Source organism: Thunnus maccoyii, chromosome 2, assembly GCF_910596095.1.
Source record: "Thunnus maccoyii chromosome 2, fThuMac1.1, whole genome shotgun sequence".
NCBI lineage: Eukaryota > Metazoa > Chordata > Actinopteri > Scombriformes > Scombridae > Thunnus > Thunnus maccoyii.
In genome coordinates this window covers 14633739-14648006 of record NC_056534.1, presented here as the reverse complement: position 1 = coordinate 14648006, position 14268 = coordinate 14633739, and the positions used below count along the sequence as shown (strand labels likewise).

The 14268-nt window shown below is 38.3% G+C and overlaps 1 protein-coding gene across 2 annotated transcripts in view; it reads right to left on the bottom strand.

The window, feature by feature from the left end:
* The window catches only part of inpp4b (inositol polyphosphate-4-phosphatase type II B), a 264526-nt gene that overhangs the window by 136142 nt on the left and 114116 nt on the right, over window positions 1-14268 (bottom strand). For both annotated transcript variants that reach the window (XM_042425446.1, XM_042425454.1), the window contains one exon: window positions 10108-10152. In XM_042425446.1, the coding sequence (XP_042281380.1) occupies window positions 10108-10152 (45 nt within the window). The remainder of the gene's footprint in view (window positions 1-10107; window positions 10153-14268) is intronic.

Sequence of the window (14268 nt, the reverse complement as noted above, 5' to 3'; positions counted from 1 at the left end):
TATACACTTCAGTACAGTAATGACAAATTTGTGCTCAGCAACCTCCATGGATCCGGTCCAAGAGCTGCATTTTATCTACCCAACACAATTTTGGCTTGTAAACACCAATTGATCTGCTCGTGATGCCTGATCAGTTTCACACATTACTCTGCAAAAAAAGTCTGGATAATATCACTCAGTGGGTGAAATTCCATGTTTTTAAGCAACTGAACAGCAACTAGAGATGGAAGGAGGTTTTGGGAGGCATTTTAAAAGGGAGTGAGGAACAAGAGTAAAATTGAAGAAATGAAGGGTTCAGTAGCAGGGCATCAAACCCTCTGATGCACAGTATGTAGACCTTTCTTTTCGTGAGTTTCGAAGTTTATCTGTGAGTTTAGAGATTTATCTGACTCTCTCTGGTGTGTTAGGTGAGGATGTGAGAAACTAGAAATACCGCCTCGTGATTATATGCCTCTGCCAACCAGTCAAGTTGCAGTTTACATCCATGTCTGTCCAGACTCATGACATTTGTAGTGAGGACTTTGACGGAATTTAATAAAATCACCACAGTTTCAAGGTGGGCACCCAAGCTTAGTTTTACCGATTCAGTATCCGGCCAAATGTGAAATATGGTCACAATCTCCCCTTTTGGATATAAAATGTCAACACTTCATCATTTTATCCTATTAGACATTTGTGTAAAACTTTGTCAGAATTACAGTATGAATTCTTGAGTTATGGCCAAAAACATGTTTTTTGAGGTCACAGTGACCTAGACTTTTGACCCCCAAATTCTAATAAGTTCATCCTTAAGTCCAAGTGGAAGTCTGTGGCAGATGTAATGAAATTCCCTCCAGGCGTTTCTGGGATATCGTGTTCAGGAGAATGGGACGGACTGATGTGAGGTCATAGTGACCTCAACCTTTGAACACCAAAATTTGAAGAAGTTCCCTTAAGGTGTTCCTGAGATATCGCTTTCACAAGAATGGGACAGGCAGACAGACAGACAGATGGACAACAAGAAAACATAATGCTTCCAGCCACGGCTGTCGCTGGCGCTGAGGCATAAAAACAAGAGTAAAGTCGTTCTCATTCAATGTGCAACTATAGGAAGCTATTTTGGTGAATTGTGCCTTCATGGCAAGATGGACAAAGACTCATAAAAGATATAGTGTAACAGTACAGTATATTACAGTATATATATCTTCCTATTCACCTATTGTATATATCTAAGATGGAACCAAACACTTTCCAACAGCGCTGGAATGCTGATTGTACTGTCAAGGTGACTGACTTTGACTTTTTTAAAGAACAGCAATACAAAAAAACTGGGATTTAATGAGCAGTCGTCACACACATCTGCAGGAAAGCAGAGGACTGCAAGAATACGTTTTCAGCATACACAAAATCAAAGCTTGTTTTGTAATATATGACACACTCAAATATTAACTACAGCAGAGGGTTTGTATAGTCGTTCACAAAATATTACAATTGTGTGTACTGTAACTCTGTTATTGTTCACAGAGAACAACTATAGTGAAAGAAAATCAAACTACAGTCAATTCAGACAAAGTTAAAAAATTATTGACAACTTTAGTCACTCATTGTTTCGATTTCTATGTCTGAGTTGTGATCATCATCTTGGTCAGAATCACAATATCGTCTATCAACAGCAGTTTGTTTAACAATTTACACTTAGAGTTACCAAGATAAACATACAGTTAACTTACTGGCAAAGATTAAACAGACTACATACTAGCTTAGACTCTTATTTTTTGCTCTAATATTGTCATGTTTCAATAGTATAAGCACAATAATGCACAATGAAGTGTCCCAGTATCAGACAATAACTGAATCTACCATATGAAGAAAAGTATTATCACTTCATCTGTTGTAGCAGTCTGTGCTACCTCTCCTTATCACCCATAAACAGACAGGTTATCAAACAACAGCAGTCATACTTTCCAAATTGTTTCCATTCAAAAATTGGAAAAATAGGAGCAGGTGTACAGCAAGAAACGGGTACGGTTCTCCTGTACTGAAATTCAGTCAAGTGCTCTGCCTTTAAAAAGTGTCTGTATTCTCCAGAACAAAGTCAGAAAGAAAGGCAGACCTCCAAAAAGAATCACATCATGTACTGTTTTTTTAGATGAATCTGTTCACAATCAATAGGCTGACAAATCTGCTGACACGTTTCAGCATAAAGGCTTGGTTGTACAGTTATTGTTTGGTGGGACTATGTGCGTCTTTTAGAACTGAGTGTGTGTAATTTTCTCCATGTATCTTTTTACTGAACTTTCGAGCTTTAGTGTCTGACTAATGTCACATATTCTTAATATATCCCTATATGCTTAATATTATGTTTAAATCATCCAGTTTATACTATAAATTAAGCATTTACCAAAATGCCTTGAGCTAAAAGTGGAAACTACAGCTGATTACAAATTGAACATGTTTATAAACTGACTGGTTGTAAGCAAATCTTTTGCTTATCTGATTATACCAAGATCTCACTATGTTGTGCATTTGTTGCATGTTATCCTCTCTTTATTTCTATCCCTAACCACTGTAGTCTTTTTCTTGTAAATTATGCAAAAAAAGAAGAAGAAAAAATTGACATGGTGTATCTCTTACCAAAAGAAACAACAAAGCAGCATTGAGTGGTTCAATACATCAAAAACATCCTGAACAGAAAATAATAAAATATAAATGTCACAAATAAAGAGCAGAGTTGCCTGTGAGAAGCACTTAACATCAATGATGAATGATGATAGATTAAGTAAACTGAGATTTTAGCCTTGAACCTAAACAAACACCAAACACACACAAACCAGCAAGTCAGGAGGTCAATAGCAGATGTAAAACTAACCTGACTGAATAACTACATACACTTGATATACATTATACAAACTGTATTTTTCAAAGTAGGCAAGACCTAAACATGAAGCCTCTAAAGACTGTGTGATGAATACTGATAAAAACTCCCATCTATTACATTCAAACCATGTGACATCAGTTCTGAAATAGACCTTTGATTGCATTAGAGTAAATCTCATTTGCTAATTCCTCCAATTCTCCAGGGAATGTCTTGTCATGAGACTCACTTAAAAGTATTCAATGTACAAGGTTTCATTTTGTGGTATTAAATTGAAAAGTGCTTCATTGGAGCCATTAAAAACTTGGTCTCTACATTGTTATGCTGACACACATTGTTTGAGAATTGGTGAAAGAGTTCGGCAGTAGGGGCAGCGGCACAGCAGGGGAGCGTAGAGTGAATTGTGAAGGGTTAAGAACTTCATCTAAATGGACGTCGGTGCATGTAGCCATTACAAGGCAAACCAAGAGTCACATAAAGATGAACTGTTTTGCTACATGATATAAAAGACCCGGCCGATACTGAAATAAAAAAAACTACTTGTTAACCAACCTGTAGTTTTGGTAATGTAGATTTACATATTTAATGGATTAATGCAGTATATAAACAGCACAAATAAAAATGCTTCATTTTTTATCATTCAGAAATCATTATCCATTAAATCAGTAGTTCAGAAACAAGCCAGCCATCTAATCAGATATGGATTTAACTTGGATGCCCAGGCGATAATAGAGCTTGACTGCACCTGCTAAGATAGAAGACCACTCAGGGTCCTCAAACCTGGGATAAAGAGGTATTAATCTTCACCTTCATCCCACAAAACCAAAGGAGGTAATGAAAGAGAATAATTGAAACAGATAAGGCTGATGTGACATGGGGTGTTAATGTCTATACTTGTGTGCCTCTGTGTGTATACATTCAGTTTTATTGCATGTTTAACAACTAAGTGAGATTGGTTGCAATAAACACACTGATGACCGGTGGATTTATTTAGATGACCAGAGGATTTCCCATGTCCTGCGTGTGCCTGCTCACGTGTTTGATTGTGGTCATACGCCTCATTGAGCAATGAGACAACAGCGCTCTTTGCAAGCTGTGCAAAAGCCGGGCAGACACATGATTTTATTAATCTTGTGTGACGCATTTAATCACACGACAGGTTTTACACTCTATCTGCCAGAACGTACAACTTCTACGCTCACACTGTAAAGATCTATCGACTGGTCACGACGTGGGTGCTCACACTGAATGTAAATGTGGAACCCCAAAACAATTCTTATTATGTTTTATTCACAGAAGATAGCGCATCCTCTGAAATAAAGAAAAAAAGGAGAAAGGAATTGTTACTTTGTGCAATTCCACTTTGAACAGAAAGCAAGAAGAAAAAAAAAGTAGAATATAGACCTGCAAGTAGCTGAGGACATGCAGCAAATACAGTCTGTTTTTCAGCAAAGTTCAATCTTATTTCTATGGCAGCAGGGTCTCAATCAAGACTGCAGACTGCACGGAACTGCTCAAACTCATTCTGGCAATTAATCGGGCATCATGACTCCCATAAACGACAGACAATTTGGAAATTCTGCTCAGTTATAAAATAAGCCAGGGGCTAACAATGCAGGGTTAAAATCTTAATACATACAGAGTTTGCCAAGCGTGATAGTAGAAGACAGCAAAAATGTTTCTATGGGTAAAAACAAGGAAGACAGTAACATTCAGTGCCTCGGATTCTCTTAGCAGTTACGGTTGGGAAAAGGCTACAAGACATGGTTGCACTGTAGAATATCTTGCAGTGCAGCAAAGCTCATGCATGTATTATCTCTTAGGGGCTATTCTGATTCCACATTCCCTTTCTCTCCTCTACACCCTGGTGCCAGGTCTTTTGGACAAACATTAAAGGAGGTCTCACATTTGCTTTTGCAGGAGGAAAAGCTGAGGCAGAGGAGTTTGTGCTCAGGCAAAAAACAAACAAACATTATAAGTCATGCAAAAATATGTTCATATGCACTGATATGTGCATCCAAACAGGATTTGTGTGTATGTGATTGAGGGGACTGTTGTGCCAGTACTGTAGGTGCTAAAGGTGTTTAACTATTTACACACCTGCATGGACATACTGAACATACAATGCATACACTCAAGTATGCAATGACATACATGCATGCACGTAATTCCTCTGCATCCACTGAGGATGCCACAGAGCTCCATCTTTTTTTCTTTCAGGCTGTTACATCATATCATCACCTCTCCATTTTGTGGCTCTCTATCTGCAAATTACATTGGCTCTCTTTTCTTGATATGATTCTAACATTGTTTTCTTCTTTTGCTTTGCAGCAATCACATACACACAAAATCTATAATTGGATACTGCAGATAAGTTGCTGACTGTTCTCATCAGTCACTTCAGGGGATGTATATTTGACTGGCCAGAGGGACTATCCCTATCCTGCTGCACAGTTAACCACAGCCAGTCTGGTGATTGAAACAGGACTGGATACCCAACCATGCATCAACAGATTGGCTCTCTTACAGGGATATGACACTTCGACTGACCCTCTAAGGTCAGAGCTATTATGATGCTGGGTGGGGGTGGAAGGAAAGGGAAATAGAGAGGGTGACAGAAGGAAAGGATAAGGGAGTCCCTTAGAGGGACATTTAGAGTTTGAGGAAGGAAGCCTGAGTGAGAGGGGAGATAATGAGGGAGTGACAAAGACAGAGGAAAGAAGAGTGTGACCTATTAAAGTGAAATAGATTGAAATAATGGATTAAAAAGCAGGATAAACTGACCAAATCCCTAATAGCTTGAAGAGCATCACCTTTGTAGATATTTTAATCATTTATTACTGAATTACCTGCCTTAGCTTAGATGAACATTTATTCAACAATAAGGTGACTTGCATTTTTTGTCAAGTAACTCAACTACCAAAGTACACTGAGAATGATTCCTAAATTACCATAACAATTGAGCAATTGGAGTAATAATGTTTGCCCTTCCTTGGAGGCTTCAATTACTATGCTGTATTTATTTTGTGTGATTGAAATATGCTGAGCTCTTTCAAGATGAATTTGCTGGAAATTAGTTTTAATGCACTGGGCCTCTGTGACCCCGCAATGAATCTAAATTCCATTTAATCGAGAGGGGAGCCCTGGGAGTTGCCACAGGAGACGAATATATGCTCATCTCCAGAAGACACTTATTCATCATGATAATTATTTCAACGCTTCAATTAATTTGACAACATTATTTGCATGTGCCGCCATTTTGCACACCTGTTTGCCAGCGGGTCTGGGGAAAACAGAGAAAATAAGGGCTGTCTTGTTGAGATAAACACATATGTCCTTCACCCACTACACAGTGCATCTTATCACCGTGTAAGTTTATAAGATACTGACAAGCACATGATCAGTAAAAGACTTTAATATAATGCCCATAATTTGCCATTTCTATGTGAATGGAGCCTCAAGCTTGAAATGAATTGTGTAAAATTGAAAGTGCATTTGTTAAACTGCCATTCACAGCAAAGTCACACCTGCTACTTCTGGATATTATGCAAAAAATACTTTTTTTTTTTTTTTAATGTATTTTTTAACTTAGAACTGTTGAAGAGTATTATAAAATTCACTTTGGAGGAAAAAAAATCTTTTAAAAATCTTTTAGTTCTGTAAAGAACCAAGAACTTCAGTTGAAACAGAACAAAAGACTTCAATCATCAGAACAATCACGATACAGAACTGACCTGATTCAACATGGCACGGCCATTATTAACACTGACACAAAAGAATGAAAAACTTCACTGAGAAATGAGAGACAGTTGTATAAGTTTCTATTTTAAATTACAGTAGGGTGCTTATAGTAAAAGTTTCTATCTTAATGGCGTTAGTGTGTGTATAAGTGCATGTACACTGCAAGCACACCTAAATGAAAAACTATTTACTGTGATTTGACTTTTAGAGGCAATATAGAAGTTACTTAATGATCATCTCTCACTTTTACGGCATCAAAGTTGCTGCATCTAATTCAGTATTCGAATAATGAGGTAGCAATGAGGCACTTCCCTCCATTAAAAAATCAACCTGTGCTCCCCTGAAAGCAATATCAGCGTTTAGGGTGGAGAGGTGGTCATAACAAGATAAATAATTAATTTCATTAACAGCAATATTTCAGGCAATGGATAACAGAAGAGATATAAATGGAATAAAGGTCCATTGACTTCTGTGCCTCCACAAAGGCACAGAAGTCACCGTTTTAAATTGTTTGGTATTTTAAGAGATAGACGTGTGCACACCACTGAAATTTCTCCCGTGAGCTTGTTTGTTTCTATTTAACATTTTGAGTAGAGAAGCTTTCTCACATTAGAGTTTATGACAGTGTCAAAACAGAAGTAGACTCTGACACATGTGATTCTCCTCATTATTTTTTGGGTTGAGTGATAAGTCCAATGCTGTAATGGTAGTAAAACCCAGCAAGTGATGAACCTGATGAACAGATGACAGCTGTATTCTGCAGCATCTGTGCAAAGGTAAGGAGCATCTTTTCTCACTCTGTGTGTATGTGGTCAGAGTTAGCTCAGAGTCTTTATATAGCCTGCTTCTAATCACTGGTCATGTTTGTTAAGCTTTAATCATATTTGAATTACAGTCTGACAGTTTATTGTTTTGTTCTCTTTAATCTGTGTGCCTGTCTCGATAGTGTTGAATTGATATTAGGAGTAATCATCCTGTGAGGGGGTGAACTGACCACTGTCGACAGTTGCTTTAGGTGCATGCGTTTGTGTAAGTGTGTGTTCATCATTGCCATCTAGGGAAGTTGTATTACACTAAATACCATGTATTTCTACAATTATATAATTGAAGTTAATCGCAAAGGTGGGGTGCCACTCCTAACCACACATACACACAGACATGTGCAATTAGCAATCAACAATCATTCATTATAGTTAGTATATACTTTTCATCTCCGTGGAATGTGCAGTAGCTGCAGTTCAATTAGAAAACTGCAGCCAGTTTTAATAGGGATGAAAAAAAGAAATACATTAAGCCTCTACTCAAATCACTGCAATGGCTTCCAGTACACACTAAAATTGACTTTAAGGTTTCTTAATTATCTATAAAGCACTGAATGGCCTTGCTCCACAATGTGTTAGATATGTTTAAAAGCTATGAGTCACCCATACCTTTCCAGTCATCTGGTATTTGTCTTCATGCTCCTAGTTGCAGAATAACCTTCCTAAAGACTTGAGATGTGCTCTGACTGTCACATCGTTTAAAAGCAGCTTCAAAACATGTATTTTTTGTTTCCTTTCAATAATAAGTATTGTATCTTAGCCACTGAATAGATTGTGTGGGCTTTCAGATTCAGGTTCAGATTCTTTCCTGGCTGCTTGTTGTGACAGAGCAGTTTGTAAATGGCTGTTTTCTTTCTTCTTTTTATTTAAAAAATGTAACTGACTTTCACTGCGTATAAAATACAATGTATAAATTAAGTTTACCACCAGGAGTTAGCTGCCTAGCTAGCAGCTGCTGAACCTGCAAAGAGACTAAGGGCGTCATGTAATCAAATCTTGGTTACTACTGAATTCTTATTCTCATTAATGAGTTTAATACTTTTAAATAAAAGAAAACAACACATTTAAAAGTGCCACATCTTTAAAAGCTCCTACATGTACTTCAACTTGTTCTGTATCCTTTTGATCAAGATTATTAAAAGTTAGAAATAAAATATGCACATATCTTTTACAAACCATATAAATTAAACAGCGTCATTGAGGGTTTGACAGGATCTTGGAAAGGTTCAACAGATGAACTGTACATTGAGCACACATCCAACCAGGGTAATTAAAGAAGGACACGGTATTTCTAGGTGCCAGCTGTCAGTTGTATTCTCCACCATGACAGAGAATTTACATTCAAATAGTTTTTCTACCCAAGTGCAGACCTTCTCTCCACAGAATTATCTGAGTGCAAATTCAAATAGTATGAAGATTTAGAAACCAAAGTAAGCATTACAAAGGCTTCGTTTGATTTTTTTTTTTTTTTGCATAATATATTGGTACACTTTTATCTATTGTATGTGAATCCATGTGCACATAAACCCAGTTGTGTGCACGTGAGTGTGTGCGTGTTTTGACAATGACTCTTCTATTGAGGCCCACTCAATAATAATGAAAATAATAATACATTTTATTTATAGAGTGCTTTCAAGGTACTGAAAGACATATTACATAAGTTAAAAGGATCATTAAAAAAACAAGAAAAATAACATGCTAAAAGCACAAAGTAGCACACAACATTTATCACACATTAAAAGCAGCTCTAAAAATATCAATATCTACAATATATAAATAAACTGTGATCACATGACTTTATGGCTCACTGTAATTTGTCATTGCTGTTTAATCACACTATGAGCATTAAAAATTACTTATCATGGTCAGAAGGCACACAGAGGTCAAGAGGTTATCAGGTGGCACTATAGAGGATGACTGCACAGAATGATCATCTGTCCACGTAGTATTGAGATATCTAAAATTAAATACAGATTTCCAAGGATGTGGCTACAATTTCTGTCACTCCCCCATTTATTGTGAGCGGAAGAGTAGGAAGCCTTTGTTGAAGTCACCTCGAAAGATAGAAACAAAGCGCCAGGATGCAAATCTTTGATACCATCAATCTTGACTGTCAAAGACCATTGGAATAACATTTCAGTTTGGATTTTTGCTTCAGGAAACTTGACCTAAGCCACAATGAAATGTCTAGAAATAGAATTCCAACATCTCCGTTGCATAAAAAATGAATGAGGCCATCTTGACGAAAAGTTCAAAAGGACCCTCTCATCAGTCTGTCTAATGTTTTCTCTGTGCCTTGTTTCTGTTGTCCCTTCTAACCATACTTATGGCCTGAGATACTTGTTTGTGTCAGAATCGAAGAAAGATAAGGGATGTCTGTAGATACACTGCTAATTCTGACTGACTTCTGCATTAGTGTAACTGTCAGCATGTGAGTGTTGATGTGTGTTTGACAACAGTTACATGTGGATTTATTTTAGCCAAGAGGGCTGATGGGCCATAAACTTTTGTTGTGTATCTGGGCCAAACAAGGGAAGAGAGATTTGACATTACTCAATGTGTGCAACCATGCAAGCATCTTTTATCTAATGTACTTAAAAGAATGTCAACAAAGTGCTGGGTATCTTTTCTTTCAGTACTTCCCTGTAAAATATAATGACCCTTGAGTCATAGAGTAAACAGAGGACTTACCAAGGCTGAACTCCACTTGAGGCAGCTTGGGTGTTAGAATAACACCTGAAAGACAGAGACAGAAAGATAGAGGAGTGTTGAGTTAAAAGCAGAAGGAGAGGGGGGACAAAGGAAGAAGAAAACATCAAGATCATGGAAGAGGCAAGAAAAACAACATAATCAGAGTCTTAATTATTGCAGACACTGAGATTTAAGAAATTACTTAAATGAACAAGACTAAGAATCTACAGCCATGCTAGCAGCGTGTTTCAACCTCATGGTGGTGCTAGAGAGATCACCAAAGTTATTAGGATTGATTGTCTGGGAATCAATAATATCTGTACCAAATTTTCTGCCAAGTCATCCGTTAGATGTTGAGATATTTCACTGAATAAGTGAAAACCTTGACCTGCTGGTGGCATTAAATGAAAAGTCAGAGGGATTCATCTTCTGGACACCATGAATGTCTGTTTAAAATCTCATGACAATCCCTCTGACAGTTGTTGAGATATTTCAGTCTGAACCAATGTGGCGGACCGACCGACTGACATTGCCATCCCTGGAGCCAGGCTGCTAGCATGGCTAATAAAAAGGAATAATCACATACAGCGGAATATAGACAGAATATAAACTAGATTGAAATCTGAAATCCATTTTCGCCAATGTGGTGCCACTGTTAAGACAGAAACTATTTTAAGCAGAAAAGAAAAATGTCATTAGAGATTGCTAGGAGCAGGACAGGCTCCCAAAATGCCACAATGATTGGTGTAACTGTTCATTTTAGATTATGCAAACACACTGCAATCTCTGTAAGTGTCAGAACAAGAGTTTCTGGGTATCCACTGTCCTTGAGGGCTTACGCCATAATGATGAGTAGAGGACTGACTGCTTGTATCATCTGTCACCAACACTGTCTCTCATTCATCACTTTCACAGTCTGACACACAACCATTCAAACACCAAACAGACGAAACACCTGCATGATGGTGCACCATGTAGAGGGGCCCTAAACCATTGAATGCTGTTTCCTCTTCCTGGGGTGCTTGGACACAATTGGCCTCTCTCAGGCTCATCAACTCCACTAATGGGCCATGGATACTCGATGCTTACTGATGTATGGGCACCACACGACTTTAGGTAATAGTCATTTTATATAATGAGTTCTTTCATAGAGACTAAAAATGGTTTACTCATGTTTTATAATTACCTCAGTCACTGCACTTTCTAGACAGCTCTTATGTCAAGTCAGGTCAGGTTTATTTGTAAGTCCTTAATCACAAAGCGTGTCTTCAAGGACACAAAAAGCAGAGATCTATTTAGATCAGACTAACCAACAATCATACAGCAAAGTTATGCAACACTGAGGTAAAGTGCACAAAAAATGTTCATGTTGGAGAAACATAAAAAGCCTAAATATTCTCTAAGCTACCACCACCAACCACTGACCTCTGTAAAGTGCAGGAACACCTGCCAGGAAAACACTATCAGAGCAAATATTGAGGAAACCTGGGGTGGGGCGAATCAAACAGTCAAATCCACTGTTGGTTCCTGGGATTTTCCACTGACAAAATACTGCAGTTTTTTCTTCTCAAAGAAAAACAGAAGCTTTCTACCACTGCTATGCAAATAGTTAAGACAAAAAATACTGTATATACTTATCAGCGATAAATTCCTGTGGTGTAATGTCACCATATTCAGAAGCATAGTCTCCCATAACTGTCAGTAAAACTGCAGATTTACTGTATGTTTTAGTGCTCTTGTTTCTATCCTTAAGAGATAAATATGGGACTGTCCTAGATCATGGGAATGTTATGAATTATGTTTAGTGTGGATCAGCCATTTAAATGCAGTCTTTTTTTCTTTTATTCTTTTAAATATATTCTTTGACATGTACAAGGTTCGCTAATGAATAACAAACATACTGAATTATGGAAATTATTAGTATTACCCAGTGTCCTCTTGAGAGTCACTTGCCTACTAATGCCAAGAAAGCCCAATGCACAGCACCACCTTACAGAGCATTTCTAAATTCAGCATAAATGTAGACAATTTTGTGAATATAATCTTAAATTTGTTTACGTTTTCTGAATTTGCTTGTGTATTCTCAAGTTGCAGTGAATTGGGGTCTGTCAGTCGCTAAAACTTGTCAGCATGGGCTACATTTGAATAAACAGGCTTATGCAAACTTAGTGCAATATCTGTTATGCGTACAAGTACACTAAAGTGTCTAATTAATCAAGTGCACACATAGCTGAAGAACGTGGGCATGTAAACAGACACACACAGATGCACAAATAGGCCAATTATGTATGTAAATAAACTTTCTGCGCTGCTATCTGGTTTTCACATCACTCTCATCATCATCGCATTCCTCAAGGGTCATGTCTCCTCATGTTGTCACCACTTAGGCTTCCTTGCGAGTGCTGATGAAACTTTAATAAGCCTGGATGACATGTTGCGTGGTGGCAACCAAGAGCCCTTTAGCTAGGTGAGCTGAGACAGTGCCAGCTGTTGGGTCCTGTCTCTGGCGCCACGTTATCGTAAGGGACTGTCACTTGAAACAGTCCAGTTACTTTGGAGGACTCCATCTGTGCTAGACACCAACTTATCTAGAGTGGTAGAAAGCAGTGGAAAATGTCTGTCATTGCAGAAATAATTGAATAAAGATAAGGAGTAAAGCTAAGTCTAGGTCTGATATGGGTTCAGGATAGCCATCATGAGACATACACACATGGCAAAGCAGCTAGATATGCTTGATAGTGAGGGAAAAGGAGAATTGGATTCAAAATATGTCTGAATTTTAAGGCACAGCTAGCAAGTAGAGTGTCAAGTATTTATACAGGGATCATACCAGATGCTTTGATTATAAGACAGGCAACACAGGTTATTTTGCATCTTTGAAAAACATTTAACATTTAACAGAGTTCCACTATATATCTGGAAATGTTGTTCATATGTTCACACTGACTTGCAATATCTACAGTTATTAAAATCACAGACAAATTATGCATACGCAACCTGGAGACAGAACAGCTGTTATGTACGCTGTGACACCGTTCTTGTCTTTGCACCGCATCTCATTAACCCCTCAGAAGAATCAGGCTGACCAAAACAAATACAGGACGTCTAATTACAATAATTGCCCATTACATGGGGAGAGGTCAACCACCTGTACTGTCTAGCACAATCACATCTCTTTCAGCGTATGAAGCTCGCTGGTGATCCAGCACCAATGTGTGGATACGTGTGCAGAGAAAAGTGGCACAGGTGTGGTATTTATAATCGATATCCGCTGGCATTATGAATATGGTAATAAGCTCAGCAAGGCGGCAGGCGGCACATGCAGATGTAACTCCCAGAGGGGCCCAAAGCAAATGAGGTGTGCCCGCCCGCTATACTGCAGTTTCATCTGGCTGTAGGAATAACAGCACAGCCCCACTGTACCTCAAATCTATCACCCCCTGTCTGTGAGTGGTATCAGTGGGGGAAAAAGGCACGCTGAAGGGATAGGAGAGGGTAATTTATTAGGATGTAAGCGGACTAGGTGATGTCTCTGGAATGACAAAGTTAATTAATGTGCAGGGACTTAAATTGTCCATCTTGCAGATGATCATTTAACCCTCTTCCCTTCTCACTGCCCTGCTTCCTCACCCACTGTACAGCGTGATAACCACTCAATAGCATACAACAGATACTCTGAAAAGGGGGGATGGAAATAGGGACTGTAGGGGAGTGCACGAACACATCTCACATGGGATTGCTGCTTATTCCTGACTCCACAAAAAATAATTGTGGAAAAGCTCCCAAATGCTGCCTGCTGCTGCTCTGGTCCCCATCATATACTAGCAGCTCTACTAAGAAAATCAAGCAATTTTGAAAAAGAGCTTTGATAAACCCCTTCGCAGTGGGTAAAGTACAAATTCCTAATCACTCCTGCTTATCCTCTTCATGAATAGATATTACATGTAAGAGTTTGTGCCTAAGAACAAATCCTGTTTATATTTTGGATATTATTTACTTTGGATTTTGAGATGATATTAATAATTCCCTTATGTGGCTGGCTCAACAGGGGATTTGATATTTCAGGGATGTAACTGGCCATGGCTCAAAGAACCAACTCAACCACAAACTCTATTCCTCATCCTCACTGCACATGCACACAGACACATGCACACTAATTGC